Here is a 12,472-nt window from a genome sequence, read left to right on the forward strand (position 1 = left end):
GTGGTTCAGTAACAGTGCCTGCTCAGTATGCTCCAGGCTCTGGTTGCAATCCCTGGTACCACACAGGAGCAGCAAGGAGAGCTCCAAATTGCTGAGTGGTGCTATATTCTCTTTCTCTCTCTCTTTCTCTCTCTGTTTCTAAAAGTAAAGAAGAGTTGGTCCTGAAGGTGGTTCAATGATAACAGACATGCAAGAGGCTCTAGGTATGATATGTAGTACCACATAAAAGGATGAGCTTTGGGCTGGCGAGACAGCTCACTTAGGTAGTGTGCTGCTTTGTCCTGTGTGTAACTCACATTCAGGCTCAGTCCCTACTGCATTGAAAGAAGCTTCAGTGCCGTGGTCTCTTTCACTCTGCTTTTTCTCTTGCTCTCTCAAACATACAAACAACAAACAAACAGAAACCCCTAAAGGGATTTTATTTCAGTCTCTACAAAAATATAACCTATAAGACAGTTTCCTTCTCTTAACTTCCAATTGAAATTTAACAGTTTTCTCAAGCTTACCCTGTACTTTCTTAAGGCTTGTTTCAATGAGTACATGTTTACCTTAATAAAACCAGAAGTAGATGGCTAAGTATGGGCTGACACAATAATTTAGTAGTAATTCAACAGAACAGGACAACATTCTGCTATATGAACACTCTCACTTTTATGTACAGGCATGTAATCCTCACCATAGAGGTGCTCTCCCAAGTACTTGGATAGGGCAGAGTCCAGTGTCAGAAACAAGCAGCAATGATAAATACATCACTTCAGAGTTAACGTTTCGTTGTTCAAAGTATCTGAACAAGTCGTTAATCTGAGCATAAGTTTCATCATTTGGATAGTAGATATGATAGCACAGAGGGTCGCCTCAAAGCCACAGGATAATAACACTATTTACTTGGGATTATACAATTATGAAAAAGGATTCATGTTTCAATGTTGGCCCCAACAATATAACCAGTAACATCAAAATTGATGCGAATAAACTTGCCCTGAAAATAAAGAGAGAATATTGAAAATTAGGATACAGAAGATTTGAATAATAAAAATTAAGACAATGTGCCAAGTGCCCACAAAATGGTCAAGACCTGGATTTAAAGATTGCATCAAATAAAAAATCTAAATTTTTTTTAAAAAGGAGCAGTAATGGTAGGTAGGCTAACTTCCTGGACTACAACATAAAAAGGAAAAACCTTGTCACCAACAGAACTTTTTCAAAAGTTCTTCTAAATAATTTGAGTATGTCTAGTCCTACAACAGTGAATTAGAAAAACTCAGTAATTTACAGAATCCTCTAGAAAATTAAATTCCACTAAAGAAAAAAAAAAAGCAGAGAATTTGAAAAGATCATAATCATTAGTAAAATAGAATTACTTCTTTTAAAATGATAGGCTGAACTGATGAAAAAGCTTTACAAATTTCCTTTAAAAGGATTTATCTATGTATTAATGAGAGACAGAGAAGGAGACCTACAGCATCTCTTCGGCACATGCAATGCTGGGGACAGAACTCATGCTTGTCAGTCTAGTGCTCCAGCCACTGTGCATGACCCGGGCCCCCCCCCCCCGGATGTTTTACAAATTTGTAATGAATATTTTATTGCCTTACTACATTTATATTTTTAGGGAAACAGAAAGCAGAACTACAGTTATTTTTTAAAATAAATATAAAAGATCAAATTTTGAAAATCAGAGAAACCTCATAAAAATCAAGAATTATTAATGCCACAAATGCCAAAAAGGACTAATACTATTAAAAAAGTTTTTTTATTTGTTGGTAATAGTTTGTTACAAGATTGTAAGATTACACTGTAGAGTTCTACACCATGCCCACCACCAAGGACTGATACTACCAAAAAGACCACCACTGTTCATCACATCAATAGTGAAGGGATTGGAAGGCTTTCATGGTGGAAAAACTGATTGTAAAATTTATAATGAAATGAAATGGAGCTATGATGGTTATAATTTTAAAAAACATTCATATATTTGTTATTGGATAGAAACAGAGAAATTGGGGGGGGGGTGAAACAGAGAGGAAAATACACAGAGAGATACCTGCAGCCCTGCTTCACTTGTGAAGCTTTCCCCCTACAGGTGGGGACCAGGGGCTTGAACCAGGGTCCCTGAGCACAGTAATATGTGCGTTTAACCAGCTTCGCCATGGCCTGGCCCCTACATTTTTTTTTTTGCCTCCAGGGTTATTGCTGGGGCTCAGTGCTTACACTATGAATACATTGCTCCTGGAGGTCATTTTTTCCCATTTTTGTTGCCTTTTTTTGTTTTTTAAACAAAATCAGGGAAATCTTAGTTGTTGACCGCAGGCCCCTTGTTCAGCCCCAGGCACTGTGTATACCAGTGCTTTGGTATCTAACAAAATTAATTAATAAAAAATAAAAACAAGAGGACATAAGTTGAAGAACTTACTAATCAATTAAAAAAAACTACATTAATTAGGACTGTGTGATATTCGTGTAAGGCTAGAGATACAGCTCACTGGAACAGAACACAGTTCATAACTAAATGGTTCCATAGATGAACTGAGAATATATCCTTGCTTTAATAGTCTTGAATTACAAAGATAGTTAGAACCCTCTCTCCTATGTAAAAAGGAAAAGTTAAAAGATTTCACTTAAGAATTGAGCAGGAAAAACTTGAATATTTTAATACTATCAAAAACATAAGAGAGAAAATATTTAGTTGCATGACTTGTTCCTTCTGAATTCACATCAGTTTTCTGGATCTTGGAGGGGTGATGGTGGCTGTGATATTTCTAGTCACTAGGCCTAGTTGAATTGTCATCAACATATTAGAAGAGGCAAAGCAGGTTCGTTTCATGCTCTGAAAACACTGTTCCCCTTCCTAGTTTAGGATTTACTGCTGTTCTAATATTTCTAATTGCTTGTAAGGCACAGAGGCATGGACACGTGTGTGTTAATTTACTCCACAAAAGGTCTCTACTCTGGATTCAGCAATTTGTTCACGTGGGAAAACTCATTCTAGGAGTACTTAGGATTTCTTCTAAAGGCCAGATGGCCACCTAAAAAGGCTTCTGCTAGCCTAATTTGCAGACTATCCCAGAAGTCTTAATTAGCAAAACGGGGTTTCATGCGAACTAAGTGACACTATTACTTAGTATAATGGTTATTAGAAATTCATGGGACAATGGAAACATTAGGAGACACTGGGGATATATAAAGATGACCCCCCCCCCCATGAGAACAAAGAGTTTTAAGGCATAAGTACTGCAGGCTGCAGTGTTTGGGGCAAGGCTAGGTCACAATTTTAAAGTGCCCTATGCAGCAAATGTTCAGAAGATGCTGGTTCTCTGATGCAGACCCCATTCTGTCTCTGACACTGTCACATTTGCTTTAACTAACCTTAAAAGAAAGGATAGGTGAAAGCACTTAAAACTATACTCTAGTGAGTGCAAATGTAACTGTTCTCATCTAGTCTTTCTCTCAAGGTTAATTACCACAGAGCTGTTTTTAGTGCCTGCTTATGAAAAATATATAGGAGGGTGCAGAATTGTGACTTGCTTTCATTGTGATCTAGTGGTCAAGGAGTTGGGCGATAGGTACTTCATCTAATTCTAACTATTGAAGTCTAATTGTCTACAAAAAGTACATGATTTTGAGAACTACCAACTAGCTTAATCAGTTTTGGGGGGGGAAAGAATTGCACAAATATATAAAGTGATTCCTAAAAAAATTGTTGGAGGGAAGATGTATCTGTTGATAGGCCATTTTGAAACTGAAGTTCCTGTTTTTAAAGGTTTATTACAAGCACTTCATTTTCCATAAATCTCTTCCATCTGGAATGCATTTTACTTCTTCACAAACAGAGAAGTAGACTGTGAATGGTTATTTCTACAAGGGCAATGTTCTCCTAGAGAATGCCCTTTAATATGAACCATATGCTAGCATCTTTGTATGAAAAGATATTTTGCAGGAAACTGCTTATAGTTATCAGATCAAAGAAAGAGAAACAAATGAATTCTAAAGCTGACTGAGTTTATGGTTTCAAATATTTCCAATGCAAGTGTGTGGTTTGTTAAATAACGACTGTGTAACATTTCAATGAACACAACTCTCACTCTTTCAGTGTGATGATAATAGTAAGTTCAACCCAAGTCTGGCCTGTCCACAGAGCCACTGCCTACCACACATCTACTCACATCAAAAAATAGAGCATGGACACTTGGAAAGAGTCTAGCATGTACATATATTTCCTGGGCTCAAATGTGCATTGTGACAAGTCATCTAAAATATATTACAGTAGTCAAATGAAGGTGAACTTTTATTTGTCTACTAATAAGACTCGGGGGGGGGGGTTTAGAGAGCATAATAACTATGTAAAGAGACTCTCATACCTGAGGCTCCAGGTTCAATCCTCAGTACCACCATAAAAAAAAAAAGAATGACATTAACACACCTACTATGTATATGCATGTGCATGGGGCTGTGCTAACAACTAATGATACAGACAGCGAAGTAGACAAGGTCCCTTCTGTCCAAAGATCATACATTCCAACAGAAAAAAAAAAAATCTTGGGAGTTGGGCAGTAGTGCAGTGGGTTAAGTGCACATGGCGCAAAGCGCAAGGACCGCATCAGGATCCCGGTTCAAGCCCCTGGCTCCCTACCTGCCGGGGAGTTGCTTCACTGCTGCAGGTCTTTCTCTTCCCCCTCTGTCTTCCCCATCTCTCTCTGTCCTATCCAACAATAATAACAATAATAACTACAACAATAAAACAACAAGGGCAACATAAGGGAGGAAAAAATCTTAAGTAAGCAGAGCAATTAACTACAGACTGTGATAAATGCCATTAGAGAAAGCAATCAGCTTTGATAGAGAACAGAGGCAATTTCCTCAGATAGGGTTTTAAACTAAGTAGGTGTTTGGGGGGAATAAATGTGGACAGGTTTGAAATACACCTTAAAGTTAGATTCACTACAGGATTCATTCCTAGGCTAGACATGGGCCATGAGGAGAAAGGCCTGAGTCTAAGATGCATCCTACACACTGTTTTAAACAACTGAGTGACATGGTGGTATTATTAACTAACATAAGACTTAAAGGATTACATTTTGAACTGGAAAAGAGAAAGTTCCATTTGAAATAAGTTTGAGGGGGCCGGGCAGTGGTGCACTGGGTTAAGCGCATATAGTACGAAGCACAAGGACCAGCGCAAGGATCCCAGTTCCCCACCTGCAGAGGGGAGGCTCCACAAGTGATTAAGCAGGTCTGCAGCTGTCTCTCTTCCTCTCTATCTTCCCCCTCCCCTCTCAATTTCTCTCTGTCCTATCTGGAAAAAAAAAAAAAAGAGCAACGGATTTGTAGTGCAGGCAATGAGCGAGTCCCAACAATAACCCTGGAGGCAAAAAAAAAAAAAAGAAGAAAGAAAAGTTGAAAAATCTGCTTTTTTAATATTCAATAGGAGATTCGAGTATGTAATATAGTGCCTAGCAAAGAACTATGTTCAATAATGAGCTAAACTATAAAATAAAATGTCAGGATTAGGTATGAGATAGCTCAATAATAAAGTGCACGCCTTATCACGCCCTGGGCTTGAGCCCAGCACCACATAAGACAACCCAAGATAGAGCACCTGCTTAATCAAAAAAAAAAGGGGGGGGGGAGGGAGAGAGAAGAGACAGTTCGTCCTGGAGGCAGCTCACAGGTGCTGTGCACACACAGCGGGCACACCGTCCTAACTTCACTGCCCCAGTGCCACATACAGACACGAGTGGCTGACTGCTGAATCCTTATCACTCAGTGACATAGTCATTTCATTATTTTCCAAGACATAAATGATTACCAGCAATTTCTCCCCTCCTCCCCGCCACCCCAAGGCAAAAACAAACAAACAAAAACAAAAAACGAGTCAAACAGGCACCAAATTGCTTTTCCTGACTTTAGAGTGGGGCTAGTGGTAGATCAGAATAAACTGGTTCCTTGACTTATGTGGTAATATAAAGCATTTTCCACAAGAAGTTCTTGAAAATCTTCAAGGGGACCTTCATACCCAAGTCGGAAGCTCACTGTGTCTTCCATCCTTTTATATAGCCACTAAACATGGGGCTTTCGGTAGAAGAATTCAAGTGTGGCTCAGGCTCAACAAGGGCAATCCATGGAATGACAGAGGCTCTAAACAAAGCCCAGTGTCTTATATATCTTCTTGGCTTTTCACACCTTTATTTATTTATTGGACAGAGACAGCCAGCACTGAGAGGAGGGGGAAAATACAGACTGAGAGAGAAAAAAAAAACCCTGCTTCACCACTTGTGAAGCTTCTCTTCTCTCTCTGCTGGTGGGGACCGAGGGCTTGAACCTGGGTCCTTGTGCATTGTAACTTGTGCACTCAATCAGGTGTGCCACCACTCGGGTCCCTTCCTTTAACTTTTCTAAATCCAAAAGTCATAGGCATGCTTATTGACATAGATACATTTGCTATTCTATTTTGTATATATAAAAAAAGCAAAAATAGTTATTAAATTAACTTGGATTAAGTCTTCCTATTTTATCTTATAAGGATAAAATATATTCCAGTTAGGGGCAGGGCAGTGGCGCACCTGGCTGAGAGCACACATTACAGTGCACAAGGACCTGGGTTCAAGCCCCTGGTCCCCACCTGCAGGGGAAAAGCTGTGTGAGCGGTGAAGCAGGGATGCAGGTGTCTCTCTGTCTCTCTCCCTCCCTCTCTCTCTCTCCATTTCTGGCTGTTTCTATGCAATAAATATAGATAATTTAAAAATTAGAAAATAAGTTCTTAAAATATATATTTTTAATTGGAATATATATGTATATTCCAATTAAATATACCCCTACCTGTTAGGTTAACTTAGAAAATCTCTTATACTTAAAACTATCTTTGAAAGTTTTATGAGCTGAGCTTCTTCCCCATTCCTGTTTTTTAAATATTAAAAAAATTTATTTATTGGACAAAGAAGTTGAAAGGGAAGGGGGAGAAACAGAGGGCGAGAGTAAGAGAGGCACCTGCAGCGCTGCTTCACTGCTAGGGAAGCTTTCCTTCTGCAGGGGCAGGGGCTTGAACCTGGTTCCTTGCACTGTGACGTGTGTGCACTCTACCAGGTGTGCCACCACCTGGCTCCCCCCATCCTTTTATTTTGCCACCAGGATCATCACTTGGGCTCAGTGCTTATAGACTCCACTGCTCTCAGTGGCTATTTTTTCCTTCTCTTCCCCTTCCCTAATCTGATAGAACAGAGAAATTGAGTGGGGAAGGGAGACAGAGAGGGAGAGAGCAGAAGAGACGCCCAGAGACCTGCTTCGCTGCTTGTGAAACTCCCCTCCTGCAGATGGGGCCAGTGGTTTGAACCTGGGTCCTTGTACATGGTAACATTCGTCTTCAACTGGGTGTGCCACCATTACCCTCTCCCTGCCACCTTCTTATATTTTTAAGTCCTTTCAGTACTCAGAATTTAACTATGATTGGAAATAATTAAGATGGTGACTCTAAATATGGATTCTAATCCAACATGATGGATAAAAAAAGAAGACGACAAGACACAGAAACACACAGATGGGGGCTGGGTGGTGGTGCGCCGGATTAAGTGCACATAGCACAAAGTGCAAGGATCCGCATAAGGATCCCAATTTGAGTTCTTGGCTCCCCACCTGCAGGGAGTCACTTCACAAGTGGTGAAGCGGGTCTGCAGGTGTCTTTCTCTCTCCTTCTCCATCTCCCTGTCCTATCTAATAAAATGGAAAAAATGGCGCCAGGAGCAGTGGATTTGTAATGCAGGCACTGAGCCCCAGTGATAAGCCTGGAGGCAAAAAAAAAAAAAAGAGAAGGGAACTCTGCTGGTAGGAACAGTGCAGAACTATACCTGTTATCTTATAACTTTGCAAATCAATATTAAATCAGTAATAATTTTTTTTAAAAAAGAAATAGGTTAACGATAAATTACTCTGAAGTTCACATCTTCTAGAAATAGCAAATAAAGAAAGGGAGAATTACTATATTGGATACGAACTTCATTTGTTGAACATTTACCCTACCCATTGCTGCATTAAGTACCTAATATGCATCTAACTTAGTTTCCATATTAGTCTCCAAAAGGCACTAATCGCCCCCAAGCAAAGACTAAGGTTTTAGTTCAGAAGTTATGTAATTATATGCTCATGCCATGGCTTCCTTTAAGTCATTCCCATCTAGACAGCAGCTCCAGGATGACTTCACAACATTTTTCCTTTGTTAAAATGTTTTTTCAAATGATTTTATAATGGTTTACAGGACAGTTTTTTTTTAATGCAGATACAAGAATAATTTAAAGTACACGTGACATGTACTATATTTCTATTGGACAACACCGTTCTGTTTTCATTAGCTTCTCTTTAAAGTCTAAAAGAAAAGTGTTTTTGTTTGCTTAGTTATAACAGACAGTTAATTACAATTTGAAGAACTAAATGTTTCTGGTGTTTTTAAACTTACAAAACGAGATGAGTTATCATTTTTCACAGTCTTCGCATTTCCAAATGATTCCAGAATTGGATTTGCTTGCAAAAGTTGACGTTCAAGTTCCCCCTAAAAGACATCATACACACACACACACACACACACACACACACACACACACACACACACACACATTAATCTCATGTCTTTACTCCAGTTCTCAGGAAAACAAAACAAAAACTGCCTCTTTTCCTCAGTTCTTTCATTGCAACCTTTTCTGGCTTTTTATTCTTGATCATAAAAGGCTCTGCTAAAGGAAAAATATTATTATACATAAATTGATTCCAACAAGTGTCACACTGTTTAGGAAAGATATATATACATACACACACACATTTTGTAAGGACAAGGCACAGAAATTAGGCATTAAAACTGGAAAATAAAACAAATTTGTTTTTATGAAATAAGATTTAATATGATATATTAATCAAAAACACAGGAACACTTATTTTTGTTGATTTCTATTCTGAAAATCATAGGTGGCTAATTCTTATGACTAACTTTGTACTGGTATAAGGTTTCTTGTTTTCCTAAGGGTTTCTTATAATACCTAATGATACAGACAGGGCAATGTCCTCATCTCCACTTCCAGAAATGGCAAAGATGGTGATGCCATCCTGCTCAAATTTAAAAGGTAAAGTAGAGTACTTGGTGTGATATAGGCTGTGCTCAGTATCTTCACATATGTACAAGTTAGGCTGCAGAACGGATCTTACAAGCAAAAGATGTTAACTGTATTAACAAGTGCTTAAGTCATGAAACACAGCAGAAAGCTGCATGAGAAATCAGAGTGCCAACCAAATATGACCAAAAGAGAGGCCTGGAAGTCAATAGCAGCAGCTAGCCACCATGCTGCGATCACTTATTTCTATACTTGCTACTCGCTATGTGTCACCTTTTTGTCTTAGTTCATGGAAGTTTAGACCAGTAGACATGGAGTCATCCTGAAGCCACCATCTAGATGGAGGATAACGTGAAAGTAAGCCAGGCAAGTGGACTGGTTTAAAGGAATCATAAGAAGGGAGAGGTCATTTTCAAATCTGCTCTGGAATTGTACCGTGTTCAGGCTTTATCATAACACTGAAAACTGTGCAAAACTTTGAGGGTCTCTAACCGAGTGTGAAAGAAGCTGGGGCAGAAAATCGAGATAAGGCTTCTCTCTGTGTCTTTCTCTCTCTGTATCTCTCTGAAAAATAAAATAAAATAAATAAAAGAAAATCGAGATAACAAAACAGTATGCTGTCTCCCCAGCCCTCAATGATTCATACTTTTATCTAGTGATAAAATACTAGGAGCTTATACAAATGGGCCCTGGGAACGCAAGCAATTTTTGTTTATAAAGTTCACTGTAAATTCACAAACCAATAGCATCAAGGTGAAAGAAACCTCATCCTTATCCTTAGAAAATCTTGGCTTTCAGCGCCTTATCTATTGCTTATGACAGACACTCTCAAAATGAGGCGACAAAGTCACGAATTGGGGCACCATGGGAGGGGACATAGGTAAGGGAAGAGAAGTAATTTCTTTACTAATGTTAACTATTTGGTTTTTGGAAAGAGGCAGTGAGTGAAAGAAAGACCGAGCACGGCACCAAAGCTTCCTTCAGTGCGGTGGGGGCCAGACCTGGACCTAGGTCACACCCATGGCAAAGCAGCGCACCATCTAGGAACTCACTTCACCAGCCACTAATGCTGTTTCTAAATGTGATGTCAGAGATCGCATTCAGAGTCGCACACATTAATTTGACTGCTGACACCACTCACTGCCCACCCCAACCCCTTTTCATGATAGAGATGGCAAAATACTGCTATTCCACAACCCACAGAGTTCTTCTTATTTGTAATTTTTTTATATTTATTTATTTTCCCTTTTTGTTGCCCTTGTTGTTTTTCATTGTTGTAGTTATTATAGTTGTTGTTGATGTCGTTGCTGTTAGATAGGACAGAGAGAAATGGAGAGAGGAGGGGGAGACACAGAGGAGGAGAGAAAGATAGACACCTGCAGACCTGCTTCACCGCCTGGGAAGCGATCCCCCTACAGGTGGGGAGCTGGGAGCTCGAACTGGGATCTTTACACCAGTCCTTGCGCTTTGCGGCACGTGCACTCAACCTGCTGCACAACCGCCCGACTCCGAGTTCTTCTTATTTTATCTGAATCACCTCCCCAGATCCAGAGGACCAATTTCTACGTGACCCTCTCAAGGCATGACTATTCCCTACCACTCATAAGTATCTAATTTTCAGGAGTGCTGAGGAAGAAAAATTGAGAATCCATGCTCTTATATCTCTGAAAACATAAGCATAGCTACCTTTAAAGGCTACTGTTATATTAAGCTTGGGAAAAGCAGCATCAAAGGCATTATGCGAAGCGAACACGTGCAGTAAGACATGCAAACCAACAACAGTGAAGTGACCCAGAGAAGTGGCTGCCGCTGAGAGAATTTGCTTCCAAGGACTGAACTAACTCAAGGACAAGCTGGGTGTTGGCATGCTGCTCACATACAGCAGGGGTCATCCACTCAGCAGTTTAAATAACATCAAAAGAAAATGTTAACAATAACGATTTGTGTACTCCACAAAGGTCTAAATCCACATAGTGGTTACTTAACACTATTGCATTAAAGACTGAAGTGCTGATTAAAAAGTCATTCAGTATGCACTTCTAAAGCACACTCCAAAAATCTGGTTTTTGGTCAAGAAACTTCCTTTATAACTCACAATAAGAAAGCCTTTAAATATCCTTATCTAAAGATTAGTTCACTAACCATTACAAGTTGTATTTGGTGTGCAGATAAAGGGAGGCGAGGTATAGGTTAGTGGTTAGAGTACAGCATTGGTTTCTGAGGACTTGTTGAGTTTTCAGAGAGAGCTGAAAACTCTCAATTTGTGTGACTATTGCTTTAGTCATTACTGCTTTTTATACCTGTAGGTTACCTATATTGCTCCACACTGTGTAATGAGGAAGAGAGACATTCTCCCAATCACTTGCTTTAGATAAAAATTCTAAGCAAGAGGTTAAAACGCCTGTGGGCCATATGGTTATAACATATTAGGGATTTGCTAGCCCCAAAGGTGGAACTTTTAAAGTTGCAGCCCCAAATTCAATATTGAGCTTTCTTGTAATTAATCTTCAATAATTATTAAAATGCTTTTATGAAGTATTTGACATATGAAACCTTAAATTTATAGGCTTCATCAACATGCACTTCAATGTCATGATGAAAAGGGAAGCAAACCTTAGAATTCAGACAGAAAACGAGTCTAAAACAAAAGAGCATGCTGCTTAAAGCACTCAAGGAAAAGCCTCTGAGCAACAATTTTTCAAACTAATTTTTTTCATGATATTCAGAGAACTAGTGCCATTTATTTCTAGGAGACAGCCGAAAGACAGAAATTAGTGCACACACTCTAAGAAGCAAAGAAAAAACAAAAAAAAAAAACCAAAAAAACAAAAAACACTTGCCTGTTGTTTCACTGGTTTAGGCGATTCCTGCTGTTCATTGCAAACAGACAAATGCAAATGTTAGCAAGTCTGGGTCTTTCCCCAGCAGTAAGCCACATCCAAAGCACCAAGTCAACGTGCAGCTTAGAACTGTGAATGTTGGTGAGGTTGGCATTCTTACAGGCTGTATTAGTGACTACTTCTGCATATCTACAAATTAGGGATAACTGACATTTACAGTCTCACTGTCATCAATTTTCCTCAAGTTTCTTCTATGCTCCCCTCTGCTGTGAGACAGTGGCAGTAGTCTGCTCTGCACGTTCAGAAAGAATGGAGAGAAATTTCTGGAGATCTTCCTTCGGTGGAAAAGCTTCCTAAGATTTGCTCATCAGTATCTGACAGTTCCTACCATAACTCTACGCTAGACATCACAACCATAATCCCTGTTGTCTTGTTAGATGATCTATTGAGCAGGTCTTTCCTGATCAACCTGTTCCTTTGCCTTGAATGGAACAAGAGCTGTTGGATTGGAAGGGTGTGGCAGAGACACGGGGACTATCGTTT

General features: G+C 39.4%; 1 protein-coding gene across 5 annotated transcripts in view; it reads right to left on the bottom strand.

The window, feature by feature from the left end:
- Nucleotides 1-889: 889 nt before the first annotated feature.
- The window catches only part of LOC132542061 (myosin-10-like), a 58,075-nt gene continuing 46,492 nt past the window's right edge, over nucleotides 890-12,472 (bottom strand). For 4 of the 5 annotated variants that reach the window (XM_060204404.1, XM_060204406.1, XM_060204408.1 and 1 more), the window contains exons 6-7: nucleotides 8,444-8,536; nucleotides 890-979 (exon numbers count right to left, since the gene is read on the bottom strand). In XM_060204404.1, coding sequence (XP_060060387.1) covers nucleotides 914-979; nucleotides 8,444-8,536 — 159 coding nt within the window. In that variant the 3' untranslated portion in view covers nucleotides 890-913. Of the gene's footprint in view, nucleotides 980-8,443; nucleotides 8,537-11,845; nucleotides 11,960-12,472 lie in introns of those variants that run through there. The other variant, XM_060204405.1, reaches the window with a different exon arrangement.

The sequence above is a fragment of the Erinaceus europaeus genome, chromosome 12 (genome assembly GCF_950295315.1).
Source record: "Erinaceus europaeus chromosome 12, mEriEur2.1, whole genome shotgun sequence".
NCBI lineage: Eukaryota > Metazoa > Chordata > Mammalia > Eulipotyphla > Erinaceidae > Erinaceus > Erinaceus europaeus.